Here is a 17215-nt window from a genome sequence, read left to right as displayed (position 1 = left end):
CCCTGCTGTATCAATGATTTGTATTTTACGAGCAATTTTTCACATTACAAGCTTCTTTTGTTTTTGCTTCAGCAGGCAAAAAAGAACCCCGAACAATCACTCTCATATTCTGATGAATTTACCTTTGCATTTCTGAACCCTTGAGATCACATCACAGTCACTTACCTGACTGGGATTAAAATGATTATATGAACAGGAAACAACTGAAAGGCAAAATTAACCTTTGCTACAGATCTCTGATACTCTGTTCCATATTAAAAATAAAAAAAAAGTAGGAAGTGACTGTTGCAGAAAAACTACCCAAGAAAAACTTAGTTTTCTGCTTTTTGTCTAAATATACTCACAGTTTTCAGTCAAGCAGCAACATTTTAAGTCTGTTTCATGGTAAAACATACTACCTAAGCTAGTCGGTTTGGACTCTGAATATCAATAATGTAAAAACATACAAAATTAAATTCTGCTTACTGATACAGATGAAACAACTTGCAAGTCCATAAAGAAAAAAATCGAAAAAAGAAAGGATTACACATGGGAGAATGCTGGTGACTGCAAAGTTGACCACATTGATCCATTTTAAGGCTTTTTAAATAAGCTCCTATCACGAACTATTCGCCCTTACTGCACAGCCACTGCAGGCTATATATCTTCCCCCAGCAGCACTCACTGGAGAACATGAATGCAGCCAGTCACAAGAGACAAGGATAGAGGGAACACAAAAAAGGAAAAAACAACCAAACAGCAAAATCAATACTAAACCCCATCCATAACATTGCTTTACCCAGTACACAAGAGGTTCTCTACATCACACCCTAACAGCATTTTCTGCTTGACAGGTTTAGTTGCTTGAAAGGTTATTTAGTCAGAGATGTTAGCTAGTTTTAGTATCTATGAGACATGGTAACACATTTACTTGATTCTTCTTCATTCAGGTATTAGTTTGAAAATTTACATTTACCTCTGACAAATACTTACGTTTCCACATGAAAAGACCAAACACAATGAAGGAACTATTTGTGCTGATTAAAATATCCTGATCATGCCAATCTTCTTTTAGGTTGCAAAAGCTTCAAGCATTTTCTCAACTCCATCATATATTTACCATGAGTTTAGGGAAACAGCATTGTTTTCCAACCCTTTAACTCCTTCTCATGTCCTTTGCTTTTCCTCTCTCAGATTTACTTTAGCTTCTTAGCTATTGAATTTGAGATGGTAGATTTTCTGTTTATGATAGGTGACAAAAAAATCTTCCCAGTTAGCAGCCGTTCCTTTTCTTTTTTCTTCTGCCTGAAGTCCTTCCATTTTTAGACATTTTTTTTAGTGATTGGTAAAGCCAGGACAGAACTGTCACGTGGGTAAAAAATCTATAGGAAAGTTGACAATAAACCATTTTTCCACCTCCATCATTGCACAAATCCTGGAAGAAGGTCCAGAAATGAGTGAGCTTCACATTTATCCCAGCATTTCTGACGTGCAGAGAATATTCACAACTCCAAGCTTCACCACCAGTTCTTAAACTGACACCCTCAGCACTCAGTGGGGCAGGTATTAGTTTACAAAGCAAACAGAAGCCCAAGAACCCAAAAAGCACATCAATCACCAAGAAGCACATGACACAGCTGATCTGTTGGCCAGACTGGTGCGGCTCCGAAGGGAAGGGGATGATTTTCACTCTCCTGGTGCAAATCCACATCCTTGGCACCTGCTCTGGAGAGCTCACAATCTACAGGAGAGGCACAATGCCCCGGCAACACAATAGTGGCACGCAGGCAAAGATGAGGGGAAAAAACATGACTGTGTCAAAATGGCATTGTATCCTTCTAAAGCTTGTATACTGCATGGTTGCTATTTGCCTTTTTTTAAAAAATACATATAATTATTTTTCTATGACAATGACATCAAGACCCTGCTAAATTGGTTCACAAATACACAAAAAGAAAAAACCCTGCCTTGAAGAGCTTCCAGTTTAAACAGACAAGACAGACAGAGGGTGTAAAACAGAGGCACAGAGAGGGAAAGAGATTCTCTCATCAGCTACCCAGCAGGAACAGACCCATGAAACACACTCTTAGTTACAAAAATACCATTCAACATTTCTCAGTCCCTGGGAGTTCATACCAACCTACACAAAGACTCAAAAGAAGGGGAAAAAAAGAAAAAAAAACAGTCACAAGACAAAGGAAAAAAAAATTCAAGTTCAGATAAAAATAGACAGCACTTATAAAAAGGTGACCAAGAGAAAGAGGAAGATTTTCTCATTACATAAGAAGAAAGGGTTTCAAAAGGTTGACTGCAGTGGTGGAAGAGTTAAAATTACAGGGGAAAGGGAGGGAAAGAGAGGGATCAGAGAATCCATGAGAAGCTGAAATCCTGAAGGACAAGTTTAAAATGGATTCAGAGATAAAAAAGAAAGCCAGAAGAGGAAGGGAAAACAAACTGCAGACTAAAACAAAGGATGGGGCCATATTTACTCATCCAAGCTTTTGGGGTATTTCTCATATTTTAATTGCAATTTTCCAAAAGAATGGAAAATTAATTTAGTGTACAATTGCTCAAAATAACTTGGCATATCAACTTTGCCAAGAAAAACAAATCAACCCAAAACCCAGCAATAACCAACCACCCACAATCCAAAATATTCTCCAAAACTGCAACAACCAGACAACTTCAAAAACCTGCTGCAAAGAATATGGCAGCTTTCCTTCAAGACTACTCAAGAATATGGAATGAGAATAAGCTTGGGCAGAAGTTGCAAAAGCTATTTCTCTAGACCAAAAAAATTTTAACTGTATTCTGAACACCTTCTTTTCTACCTCCAAAAATTATGGGAACAGATATTATTAATGCTGTAAAGTCATATATCTGGAATTGTTATCAGTGTTGGGTTTTTTCCATGCAGCAGGTGTTGGATACTTGAGTAAACAAGAGATCAATGGTCAGCTCTTGAACAACAAGCATATGATGGCTGCATTAAGAGCCTTCACAAGCACCTGATTAAGAATGCAGAGTTCTTGCAGTAAAATTCAATGAGTTACTTATCAGCAGTGCTATGAAGCCCTGGAATAACTTATGAAATAGCTTTGTATTCCCGAGATACTATGAAACATTTTCCAGAATCTGACAGGTTTTGTGCATAAGCCCACGCAAACTTCTTGGTTGAGTTGATCTCAGTAATTTAAGTCCCTTCTGACTTCAAGATACTAGAACAATCTGAACCATTTTTCAGAAGCTGGTATAAATGGCAAGAATTTCTTACTCATTTCTCCCTGTTCACTAAACTCTGCATACTTCAGTCAGCTTTACAAAGTCCCTTCCTGTTGGCCCAGCTGCATGAGAAACCAAACTAGCAAAAGGAATCAAACTGTTTTCAAACTTAAAAATAGAAAAGTCTAAAATGTCCTATTTATTTTCATATACACAACTTATTTTAAAACCATCACTTTCTCATCCTGGATGATGGGTTTGATTAACTGCGTACTTCTTACCAGCCCTTCACTTGGCTTGATGTTTGTAAGCTGGATCACCTCAAGATGGGCAGACTGGGAAACCAGTGGATCAGAGGAGAGCGAGATAATGTGATCACAGACGCCAGAGAGAGTTTTACACTAGGAAAGAAAAAAGAAAAAGAAATGTCACAATAAGCACACGACTGCTAACTGTTCAAATGTCAATATACAGTTGAAATCACCACGTTTCTCAAGTGCATACAATGCAGAGGGGGAAAGGCTTCAGGCAGCAATACAATATGAAATACATGATCTGTGACGACCCTGAACTAACAGCACCAGACCAGGGAAGAACAGGAGGCCAATGCTTTTGTATCTGAGCAGAGACAAAGAGGGGCTCCCACGCACTCTCAGGGATAGACGCCCTGCTCAGGCACACAGGGAATATGTGGTGAGCCCCAGCCCCCAACCCTACCCACATCTTTTGCAAAGACAGTGTCTCAAAGCCCACTGATTTCCACTGAATGTGCAGCTGTTCAGCACAGATGAAAATCAGGCTCTTGATGATGACAGGTAACTCCCATTAACTCTGAAGTTCTATACTAATAAAACATGCTGATTGTCTTTGGACTGCATTTTCCCATGTTCTACAGCTGCCAAATGTGATTTACTGTTGCAGACATGAAGATTACAATAAAACACCACTTCACAATGGGATAACTCTTAAACCAGTTATTGTTGGCAGCCTCTGCAGCAAGACAGAAAAAAACTCTAAAAAGGCTGAGACTGTGAAATTGGTACTGTTTTATCTCCTGATCTCTTGCTCCCTGAACAACCTCTTCTAAGAAGCAGGAAAGCTGTGAGGCTTCCTATGACTCTTTGTAAGAAAGTGATTTTTGAGAGTTTCAATGTTTTCCAGGAAGTCCCCTTTCAGCAACTTTAAACGATTTCTCTATTCAGATTTCCAATCCATCTTTTGTCAGGAAATTCAGGGATTAGGAGATTCTTCTGGTCCCAAAACTATGGGCATCTCCAAAACCAATTAAGAACCAGCTTAACTCCTCTGAAATTCCAAATATGAAAGCTAACCAGTCTTCTCAAATGACTGAAACACAACTGCACACAACAGTTGCTCCAATCAATCTTCTGAGATTCCAAAGTACAGTTCTTACAGTAAAAACATCTGCAACAATGCTATGGAAACGTGATGTAAAACCAGATATAATCTCCTGCCAAACCACCACTATAATTCCAAATTGCAAACTACAAATATCTCACATAAAAAGTAAAATTTTTAAAAAGCTAATAAAAACAAACAAACAAAACCATAAAAAAATCCCAAAACCCAAAAAGTCAACCAAACAAAACAAAAGGAAAAAAAAAAAAACAACAAAGAAAAAACCAAACCAAACAAACAAACAAAAAAAACCCCAAAAAAACCTTAAGCAATAATAGTGACATCTTAATCCTGTTACAGACCAGTACACTCTTCTCCTCTTTAAAGTATTTAAAAACAGTTGAAAGTTTAGGTTTATGTAAAAATTGCTTATTTTATTGAGCAATAATGTTTCAGTGTGAATAAGCAGACAGAATCAAATGGAAAATGTAATAAAATTTATAATACCAACATGACCTTCTTCCAGAAGAAATACTACCTTTAAGTATAGTAACATACACCATCCTTCTACTTTTTCGTGAATCATTACTGAAGAGAGGACATCAAGAAATACATAATATGAGGTTAAGAATGGTTTGTGCATTACCTGAAGTACAAAAAAGTGAAAAAGATAACTTTATTGAAATTTGGGCTTCTTTAATGGCTTTTGGATACATGAAAATTGCTTTGAGCTGGCATTTTTAAAAGGCAAAAATGATAATAAATTACATAACAAAAATGAAAGCAAGATTTCTGTTAATTTGTGTTTTTAAATACAGTGTTGGCATGTTATTTCTACTTCCATCTTGGAACTGCACTGACAATTATTGAAAAATTGTTTAAAAATTACAGAGCACTCAGCTATTTTTGCAAAGTGATGAAACTCACATTATAAATTATTCTCTGCAGATGAAAATGGAGTTTTTCATATCTGTTTAGACTTGTATTCATCCACCTATTCTTCCTAATAGTCTTCTCTAAACCCATTAAATGTATGGAGTTCTTAACAATTTCAGAGAAACTTCTATTTAGAGTGAATTAATTTTTTTCTCCGATTTTCAACAGTTGCATTGCAGAGAGATGCCAAAACACACAGAAAAGGAGTGTTCCTACCACCTAAGACAAGGTATGACATTTCACAGATGTGGCTCCTCATTAAAAAACACGTTCCCAGCTGCCTTGACAGATGATGGGGAAAGGAGAGGAGTCGGGCAAGTCCAGGACGTGGCATGGAGCAGAAGCCTAAGCTGAGATGCACGAAATAGCCCAGTGGAGCAGGTGCACCTTTGCCTCCCCATGAGAGGGGGTCAGACAGTCTATGCAGCAATGCCTATGGTGATCAGCATTCCAGTACAGTTAATTGGTTGCAATCATAAAACAAGTTGGTGTGAATATTCCTCAAGAGGACCTCTGGGAATACTGGGTGCCAAAATCCACTTGCTGGGATAAAAAAATATGCCATATGCTTCAATGAATTTCTTAAAGAGTATTGCCTTTTGGGTCTCACAGCTTCCTTAGATATTCCCACTGCAATTCAACATTAATTAGTTATAGGGATAATGCAGCACATTATCCCTATAAACTATTATATATTTAAATATTTTCATTATATATTCCTTGGTTAAAGAGCTGAACTGTGAGTAGGATCAGATATCTATTTGGTGTATGTTTCAGTCTCAAGCTGCACCAATATAGGTTGGATATTAGGAAAAACTTTGTCACTGAAAGAGTGATAAAGTACTGGAATGGCTTGCCTGGGGAGGTGGTGGAGTCACCATCCCTGGATGTGTTTAAAAAAAGACTGGATATGGCACTTGGTGCCATGGTTTGGTTGAGGTGTTAGGGCATGGGTTGGACTTGATGATCTTTAAGGTTTCTTCCAACCTAGTGATTCTGTGAATTCTGTGAAGACAAATTTTCATTAACTCTGAACTTGTCCAAAGAGAGCCAGGACAGCAAGGAGCACATACTTACACAGCAGATATTCTCTGTCCACTGCAAAGGCAGGGTACGTAGGGCCTCACTGGAAACACGTCCAAAGGCTGACACAGCCAAAACTATGCATTTTTTCCTTGCCTTTACTCTCAGGGATATCTCATTCACAGTTTGTTTTGATAACATGCTAATCAGCATAAATCGGCGTGCAAACAAAACAGTCTGGTCACCAGGAAGGTGCTTCCTCTCCATTAGGCATCCGTATGGAAACAGACCTTGGACCTATTCAGTGGATCAGGGCCTTCCAAGGCAAAGATGCTGCCACATGGCAAAACACTCATACATTGCACTTCTTCCACTCATTTGGTTCCTACTGATTTCTGAACACATTGTTTCTCAGCAGAATTATTCAGGACAATCTGTATCACAGACATTTATTTTAGTTCCACTAAAATCAGATGGTAGTCACCTTTTCTCTCAAACTGTCATACCTTTGGAGACTTTGTAAAACTACACCTCTGATTATGAAAACACTGTTAACAAGATCAGGATCCTTTATCCTTTTTAAGTGCCAATTGCCTGCTGTAATGCAGTATTAGTTACAGTAAGACACACAGGAAGCTGCGGATCCAATTGCTCCCACAAAAATCAGCAGGCATTAAAAATCCCCAGCCTTTTTCAAGCTGCACTCAGCTCCCAGTGTGCAAGGTATCTGCACATAGTGAAAGGATTTGTCCAGGCCAAAAAAAAAAATCAAGTTACAAAAGATTAACTGAGAGAAACCAACAGATAATTACATTTTCTGCTTCTGTCACATGGTCCCTGTTCTCACTCTGAGCCTTAAAGCAATGATTTCAGTTCTCTTTTGCAGTAACTCATCACTGCACTTCAGTAATAAATTTTCCTCTCTATTCAAATGACACACCTATTATTGCAGATTGAAGCTACACCACAGTCTTTATGTGCAAAGCTAAATGACTCAAAGGAGAACAAAAAATATCACCACACAGCACCTCGTTGTTTGGTAGAAATTCAAAGGGAAACATTATTTTTCCCTCAGTAGGCAACTTCTTTATGCCTCAGAGCATGAAGAATGACAGACAATACTTAGTTTCTACCTGTATTTTTGGACTGTAAGGTACCAATTTCTAACAGCTTTTCCACAATTGCTCCTTCTTTCATCCAGGGGGATGGGGAGCTAAAGGTGACTAAATTAGATTTGCATCTGCTTCGATTGCCTGTGGCTACTTCAGTTTGTGCTGGGAAAATGTGAACTGCATCGGATGAAGTACCTATGGACACAGCCTCAGTGGCCTTTCCTCAACCTGTCCATCCATTGTCTGCTCAGCTCAGGCAGCTCTGGGGTCACCAAGAATTTCTGGTCAAGCAAACAGATTTAGGTTTGTCCCTGTCCTTTCTTTTACCCAGACTAGTGGCCAAGTTTAAAATCTATCTTGCCAAGTCTTTGCAATACTGAAACATCCTGGCTTAAACATGCTCCCAGGACTGAGGACAAGAAGAGCACCAGCCTCCCTCATCAGCACCCTCACCTATGGCATTAGAGTCAGGAACAGGAAGACACATGGACTTTCAAAACTAACAGTAGGAAAAAATGTCTGGGTAATGCTAAGCTTAGTCTGTTTAGTTAGTAACAGCTTTCCAACATGAATGAAGCCTAATTAATTAACTTAAGCCAAACCAAATAATTATTAACCAATTAATTTTAGTCGAAAACAATTGTTATATTGTACAGAACACATCAGTAACTCCAGCAGTCTTAAAACCAAGTGGGCCTGAACATGGCACTGGTGCATACATGAAGTTTAAACAGTGAACCACATCTGCTTTTGGCTGCAAAATAGAAGCTTCTATTAAACTGAAGCTTGTTCAGTTCAATTTACAAGGTATAGACTCTTGAAAGGCAGAAAGTGGGTACGTTTTCTTTCTTTCTTTTTTTTTAAGAACATAAAATGATACCTTTGACAATGTATTTTTAGTCCATTATACTTCTATAACAAATATTCAAATATAGTGGGCAGGAGCAAATTATCATCACTGTGGTTTCAATAAGGCTCTTGCAAAAAGAGAACATTCTGATCCATTGCTTGTTTTCTCTTTTTCAATTTAGTAACTCTTTTTAAATTTGCATAGCTCATTTGCTTTTGAAAAAACTTCTGAGTATTAGCTTCACTCTGCAGATCGCTTTCTACAGTTTTTCAACTAAAAAAAATTGCATTTTGTGTTTGCAGGAAATGCAGCTTAATTTTTAAAAAGGGAAACTACTTAAGAAAACAGTCTTTTTTCTTATGGAATTAAACTAACAAAGTTAAAAGGAAAATTATTAAAATTTTTCAGTCAAAACTTATTATTAATCTGACTGAAGCCTGGCTTCTACTTTCTATAATTAGTTCTAGCTTTGCTCTCCTTTTAATACTCTACTGCTTCACATAGATTAATCTGAACTGGGTATTTCCATCAAATACAGCCTTGAACAGCTGGATGGAATCAATGAATTATTCTTCAAGTATTTTAAAACTCCAGTCAGAATTTTGCAAGGATTCGCACATAATTCCCCAAATAAGCAGATATAAACTGATAGCCTTTTAAGTTGAGCAGTTTTCTAAATACTTTATCATCTCAAGTTAAATCAATATAAAGATTCTAAATATGAACTAGCAAGAGCATAGTAATTTTCAGTTTTGAAGCCAGCACCACACCTATGGCTTATCCTTCCGTATTAAGACCCTGTGTATGACTAAACCTGTTCTTCTTTAAGATACTAAAAAAATTGATATTTTTTTACTGCCATCTACTTCAGTTAGTATTATTTTCTAGTGCTATTTTATTTCTTTTTATATCAAGAAATTATCATTAGTATTATTTAACTATTTATTACATTGCTTAGTTAGTAAAAGCTACCCTGGAAAAAATATACTGAGCAATGAGGTGCTAGAAATTCGAAGCATTTCTCCTTATTCATGAACACTACAGAAATTTAATGAGCAGAACCCAACACATTATTCCTGTGTGGTTTTATGCTTCTTATTCCACAGAAACCAAGTGTTTCTGAGAATGAAGTCACAGAAAAAAACCCCAAAACTTCAAGAAATGTAGGTGTCTTTAAATAATTTTTTCAACACTCCTACAATTCTAGGACAAAAAAATTATAGAAAAGACATTTTTTTCCCCAGACACACTTTGAAACTCCATTCAGAAGAAATAAACAAGTTCAAGTAGGTAATTTCATCTTAAAACTTCATAATTATTCAATCAGACCTTTTTTGTTTAGATATACATTTTATATGTTTACTTGAATAACATAGATCAGTTTCCTGCCTAATCTAATACCATAAGTGACAATCAAAAAGATTTTTTAAACCATTTGAAACTCACTGCTTGGAGCAAACAAAAATATTTCTTCCTTGAATATAAGCTGAAGCTATAGGGTTTTGTGTCCCCAAAATAACATTTCTTAAAAAGCAAATCCTGAAAAGCTCACATGTGAATACATTAGCTGACACTGAAACATGTTGTCTGTGGACAAGGTGATTAAGCCATCTCCACATGTACACACTGTCACCTCTGAAGGAAAGAGGACATTCATTTGCTTTTCAAAAAAAAATTAGTGCAGTTAGAATATGAGCACATGAACTCTTTTTTGGCCCACCTAATTAAAGCAAACCAATCAGTCATTTCTTTGAGGATCTTGCCTACTTCACCATGCTTTAGAGGAAGCCATGACGACTCAGTGATGGGTTAACTTTGGAGGTTTTCTTGTGTGTAATTCAATAGCGAAGGATGGTCTCACATCCCCGCCGTGCCCACACATTCTCTTGCTCCCCAGTTTGGTACGGGCTCACTCCAGGGGAAACAGGGCAGCATCAAAACAGGATATCTGTGCTTACAGAGCCCCAGCCCTTGATCCACAGCATGAGTCAAAAAAACCCAAACCCCTTTTCATTCCATGGACAATGGAGATGTTCAACCCAGAACACAAAAATCTACTACTTTGGTCCAACAGTCTGCTCCTAGGGTGGTAATATCTTGGTGTCCTGACAAGTAAGAGTACACAACTGTCCTTTAAGTTTTTGGGGTTTTTTTTCATTTCTGTAGCTCTAGTTCTATTTTACTTGTGTAAGAAGGCTCTCTTAAAATTTGGCTTCAATCTTAAGTAGGATACCTTGCAATAAGGATTTCCTTATGCTAATTGCATGAACTGCTACTTGATTGTAAGTAACTTCCTTTCACTTTTTTGAGAATTTTTTTTTCCTTGTGTCATGAGGAGAAAGTGGTACATGAAATTACATGGAATGAGCCCACAGGTTTGAATTCAACTTCTTGTCTAAGTCAGCAAACACAGCTATGTACCTGATCACAAAGGCAACTGGATGGGATGCTGGTTAAACGTTACTTCAAAAGGGAAATGGACTCTGAAAATGGACTTGGAATGGGGTGATCTTGGAATTTAAAAAGAGAGAATTTACTTTCTCTCCTACAATATCTGTGCACATGCCCTCTCAAACTTTCCTATTTCTCCCAGCATTTCTAACTCAAAATTTCTTCTGTGCCTTTCCCACAATTTACTGCTGTTCTTTTCATATCAGAGAAACCCATTTTCACTGTTGGATTGCTCTCTTCAGATTGTCTAATGGGCTAAACCCATGGCACCTTTTTCTGTCTTCCAAGGAAGAGGGAATTGTGACTGCTTTCAATTCTAATTCTATTATCAACCTTTTCACCTGCACATGTAAAAAACTACCTTTCAAACTGAAAATATGATGAGGATCTTGCCTACTATGATTTCAAATGCCATAATTTCACTATTTAGTCACAGATTTACCTCTTTTACCAATTGCTTTTGGTCAGCCTTTCCCCCATCAAATCCCACTGATAGCTGATATGCACCATGGTCAGAAATGTTACAAGTTACATGTAATCCACAGAGTTGTGTTTAATCCTTGTAGGGTCATTTTTTAACCCACAGCTTCACTAAGACATTCAAGGCTCTGTTTGTGCTTATGTTTCCTTTCAAGCTTGAGCAGTGGTCACAGAAGGCACACTTCTACCTGAGTCCACCTGTGACCACAATGAAGTTACTTCAGACTAAAGAAATAAACCTACAAGAGTCTGAATGATGTAAGATAACTTTTGAAATCGGTCTCAATTTTGTGTATTCTTGTATCCTGAATTAACCCCTCTCAGTTTCTTCAAAACTGTCTGTTGATGACTGTACAAAGTGACGTTTCCTCAGTCCTAAATTCTGGCAGCTTCCTTTAGAATCCTTTCTGCCAATTTGTAAAAGGTATATAGTGTATATAAAAGATTTCAGAACTCTCAGCTCTTACAGCAGACAGCAAGCATACTTTGAAAACCAGGCTATATATATAGAGAGATTTCAAACTCATAACACTTCAACTTCTGCCAAGATTATGTAATAAAAGATTTCATTACTTAAATACTTGCAGAGGTTGACCTAGTGCAGATGACGATGTCAGCCTCACTAAATCTGCTAATTCTTTATGTCTCACACCTGAAAAAATGTCAGTGAAACTTAAGAATATAAGGAGTTTTTTTATTCCACATCACTGTGAAACCAAACCATCAAAAGCTTACAGGATTCAGCCTGCCAAGCATTTTATACAGGTACACTATGAATAAAACGAATAACAGAAAAAGAAGTATTTCAACATTTACTGGGAAGATCACCTAAAGAAATGCAGTATTTTCTGGCTTAAGCTCTGGTAATAAGAACAGTAAGATATCAAAAGCTACCTGAACGTGAAATAAATTAAACTAATTCGAAAAAAGCTGTGGGTTAACTTAATGCTCACTAAAGCTCAGTCACAACTTGAAACACAATTTAACATCCAAAATTTGGGTGCAGCTCTGAGACAAGGTTTACTCAAGCTTTTGACACTTTATACACCAGCCTTTTAAACTCATCATGTTTTCATTTCACTGATAACTTTAATCTGTTTTATTTACCATAAATAGCACTAAAGATTCTCAGAAGAGACTATTGTATTTATGCTGAGAATTCTAAAGGAAACATTACATTCATTTTCCTATCATTAGGCTATCTCCTGGCTCCTATGAGGAATAAAGCTGTATAAATTAAGCTATATCACTAACACAAACATAATTTCATAGAAGTCTAGCAACCATCTCTCTCTCAACAACCTGCCTTTTTAAAACATCACTCTTCTCATCATGGTTTATAAATAACAGATGGGCCTGAGCCAGACAAACACAAACTCTTTCAAAGCTCCTGAACTGCTCACAAGTAGTTCCATAAATTCACACAGTCATACCCAGTCTAGTTAGTTATCAAACTGGCACTGCATACAAAAAGCACAAAATACACAGCTCTAAAATTCTCTGTGATCTATACAAACTTGGTTATGAGAAATCCAAATGGTACTCACCACATGAAGAATTTTGTTCTCTGTTTCATATACTGTGCAATCCTGAAAGAGTAAAGCAGAAAAAGCAGATTAAATTGGTCCAATCATTTTCCCTTCCTTGATTTACCCTTAAAGGAACTGAACCGAATTGAAAAGCCTTTAGGATGAAACAAAATATTTCAAAGACTTAGACAGAATTGAAAGAAAGTGTAAAGCTACCATTGAAAGGAAAGGAGATACTGGTAAATGTTTTTATCTATTCACTAGCTCTAGTTGCTTCCTTCCTTGAGACAGACAACACTCTCCCCACTTTACATGCTTTTGGCACATACCAGTTAGTCACATCCCTACCACCCAAGTGCCTTCCAGCAGCCATCCCTGAGCATGGACAAAAATTACCTCCTTCTAATGGTCCCACTGGAAAACAGAGATACCAGCAACAGCCCTAAGTGACTGAGATGAACAATTCTTGCTGAGATGAACTGACATTTTTGCACACTGCTGAAGAGGGGAAGGAGAACCTTGGTGGAGAGGGAAGAGGAGTTGATTGTTTACAACACACCCTGACAGGAGGGAGGAGAAACACTGCACACAAAGTTCACACATTAAATCTGAGGCACACCCAGCCTGCTGGGACCATGGGTACATTCTCGTTACCTCATGCAGCATGAGAGGCAGCTTCCATAAGCAACACCAACAGATGGGGGGCTGGGACTGCAAAGGTTTTGCTGACAGGCCAGAATCTCAGTGGATATAAGGAAATAGAATTCCCAAGGTAGAGAGCACATGAAATACAATTAATATTGGTGAAAGAACCAGTCTTGAGTTCATTCAGGTGCTGTAACTTTGTGGTAATTAGCGCAAACTCTGTTTAAAGCAGATGCTTTATATCCTATCTACCAAACCACACGAAAGATGTGACTAAGTTTTCATGTTTAAAGACTCATTTTTAAATCAATGTATCCTGCTAGAAAACCAACTTTTTTATATGCAACTGTTTCAAAAAAAAAAAAAAAAAAAAGGAACTTTTAATCCATGAAACACTTTAAGTGTTACTCAGGAGGCAAGAAAAGCCAATGTGTCCTTAAGCTTTATATAAAGCCACATATGCAGAAGTAGCAGGTTGATTAGGAAGCATTTTCCCAATAACAGCTGCTGGCATTCAGGAAACATTTGCCAGTAAGTTTAGCCGGAAAGAAAATCTAACACATTTAATTATATGCAGACATCAATGAAGTATTTGCAAAACACACATTTCATTGTTAAATGTGGGAGGGCATGTAACATTTTCAATCTGGATACATCTATTTTCTGCATGGTTACTTATGAATCATTTTGCAAAAATAGCAGGAAGAGATTGCAACATTTATATTAAAGAAAAAAGTGCTTTTAAGCAGACATAATAATTTTATTTGCAATAGGAAGAGTTTACTATAAATTTAAACACTCAGTTTAAAGAGGCTTGTTTGAGAAGTCTCACTACTAAGGGAAGAAGGATTTCATTTCAAATGCTGTAGGGGTTTATTACAAACAAGAAAGCAGTGAATAAGAGAGAAATATTGCTAAATCCTTGAATTTAAAACTCCCCCACAATCATGAAGGAAGCTAAAGAAACATGCTTTCTTCTGACAAACCAAGACTATATATAAAAAAATTAAAATACTTCTGAACCCACAAAAGCTAGTAAAACAAGTGGAAAACTTCTCAGGCATCCAGTCTATGAATATATTCACCCTGAATTTCCTTCCTCAACACACAATTCTCTACAAATTCAGGGTTTGAGAAGAAGATGTGCTACAAGTTCATCGCATAGCATCAGCAGATTGTTGATACTACATCTTCACATTCAGGCAAGAGAAAAATTAAAAGTTCAGTAAACCATAAAAGTTCAGTAAACCATAAAAGAAAGACTGGAGGACAGCAGATGCAATGCTTAGGTAAAAAAACAATTCTAAAATATACTTTTTCTATACATGAATGACACCCAACTAAACACAATTCAAGCATGAACTCTGGGAAATGTGCAGGAATGTCAAGAACTACAATGGCAACCCAGAACAGCCCTGAAGTCTAGGATTCAAAGAAACTTAGGAAAAGGTCACCAAGCCGATCCCTGCAGCTTGTTTCCCCTTCCTGCAGACATCCCTAGAGATGAGGGCTGAGACTGCTTCTGAATGACCCCAGGAGCAAAAGCCACAAGCCACTTTCTGTCACAGGGAACAGTTTATTTCCCCTTTGCTGCCTTGTGCTTTGTCTTTAAGCAAGGGCTGAAGAGAACTGTGCCCACCCTCCACAAACACCCCTTGGGTTTACTGCTTATTACTGGGGGCTTTTACCATTTACAGTTATTGCTTTTTTATACCCATTTCATCTCATCTAAAAGAGCTTAAAGCACTTGAGAACTATAAAAAGTCTGCAACTGAGCAATTAGAAATAAATTTTTATTCTTAGTAGCAATACCACCCACACCTGGAGAATGTATTTTTCTTCCATACAAACCTATATCTTACTCCTGAAAGATTTTCTTTAATATCTGTTTAACTAGAGTACCAAAATATTGCAATTAAGGTAAGAAACAGATCATATGCAAGTTTAACATCAACTTTTTTTTTACTTTAGAAAAGCAAGAACACACATAAAAATCTGCAACCAAGCTTTACTCCTACACAAGCTAAAAATTTGCTATTCACTTAGTTAAACCAATACCGTGATTATCCCTGAACTGAAAGGCACAGTTACAGCAAGGAGGAGATTTATTACTTCTACCTGTTTATTCTCCGAACTTTGCATATATATTCACTGCCATACTGTAAGTATAGCTAGGCTATGTGATCATCTAACCAACCAAACAAAACTTCATCTGAAACACTGCAAGGTTATCTTCTAATTGTGGATAATGTTCTAAAACATTAATGACACATATTGTTAATGCAGCAAAAAAAGAAGTTGTGTTAATTTACATCTCCTGAAGATATGGTCAAATACTGGCCATTAGTAGTTTAAGGGAGAAAAATGGCAGAGTATCATCCACAGAAAAAGGAGAGATTTAAAAGGGAAATACAATGGAACAACTTTATGACTAATATCAGATCTTCATGGTCACTCTTTCCTGCTCTGCCTCATGCACAAAAATGGCAAAACGGACCTTTGTCATACAACTGGAACTATCCTAAAAAAAGAGAAACAAGAGCTCCAAAACTGGAAGGAAAAAAAAAAAAAAGCAATAAGGGAGGAAGATAAGAGCAGCAAGAACAAACCACACAAATCAAGGGGCAGGTTCTTCTCCATCTTCAATCCCAGTACAATTTCAAAACCTAGTTTTAAGACCAGCAAGACCCTACACCACACTGTAACTGACAGGCATTGCTTTTTTCTTCCAGAAGTTCTGACCTTCATAACCTTCACATGATCTCTACAAAAAAAAATTAATTGTATCTCCACAGATCCTACAATAATGTCATAAGGAATAATTGCTGAGGATGTTTATATCAAACCCACTGAATCAGACAGCACTGACTGGTGACAACACTGTAAATGTACACATTTTACCCATCCCACCCCTGACATTGCTGAAACAAATCAGACATGAGATAACATATATTAAATACAAACATCTGTGGACTTTTTTTTGTTTTCAAAAGCAATGTTTACAATGCTTTATTTTTCCTTTCTTTTTTTTTTTCTTCTAGCCTCAGTATCACTGCCTTCTTTTCAAACATTTGTCTTAGTATCTCACTGAAGTGAGGAATGGGACCAGCTAATTACACTAGTACTTTTCTTACTCTTTGTTTTCTTGTCAACCACATTGATTAAGTCTCAACTCAAAATATGAAGAACTGAGATACAGACAGCCTGTCAACTTACCCTACTGCTCCCATGTCCCACAGATAAAAAATGTTCATACAGTTCTTCAGTACTGTAACTGTGGGATAAATATTCTGTAGAAAACATTTCTATTTTTGCATCCATATAATTTGGTTTACAAGTCCAAGTTTGCAACCTGTCAAATTACCTATTGCAATTACTTGTCAAACACTTCTCTCAGGATACTTTCAGGCTATAATCTTAAAACTTTCTATCATTATTACCAATACTACAACTATTATTATTCATGGTTTTGCCATGTATTCCAGGCAGCTGATGCACTGCACTCTTCTTGACAGTCTTAAGTTCCTGTCAACTCCATAACTTTACTTCAGAACAAAATTATGCTAGTTCAGAAAAAAAAAATATATGTAAACATAATTAATGGATTAAAAAAGGGAGAAATGCAGACA

The 17215-nt window shown here is 37.0% G+C and overlaps 1 protein-coding gene across 5 annotated transcripts in view; it reads right to left on the bottom strand.

Moving 5' to 3' along the window:
* CNKSR2 (connector enhancer of kinase suppressor of Ras 2) overlaps positions 1 to 17215 on the bottom strand; it is a 206825-nt gene that overhangs the window by 119399 nt on the left and 70211 nt on the right. For all 5 annotated transcript variants that reach the window (XM_030234813.2, XM_030234814.2, XM_050978190.1 and 2 more), the window contains exons 5-6: positions 12960 to 13001; positions 3483 to 3602 (exon numbers count right to left, since the gene is read on the bottom strand). In XM_030234813.2, coding sequence (XP_030090673.1) covers positions 3483 to 3602; positions 12960 to 13001 — 162 coding nt within the window. The remainder of the gene's footprint in view (positions 1 to 3482; positions 3603 to 12959; positions 13002 to 17215) is intronic.

The sequence above is a fragment of the Serinus canaria genome, chromosome 1 (assembly GCF_022539315.1).
Source record: "Serinus canaria isolate serCan28SL12 chromosome 1, serCan2020, whole genome shotgun sequence".
NCBI lineage: Eukaryota > Metazoa > Chordata > Aves > Passeriformes > Fringillidae > Serinus > Serinus canaria.
The sequence above is the reverse complement of the archived record's forward strand: the minus strand, read 5'-3'. Positions and strand labels throughout refer to the sequence as shown.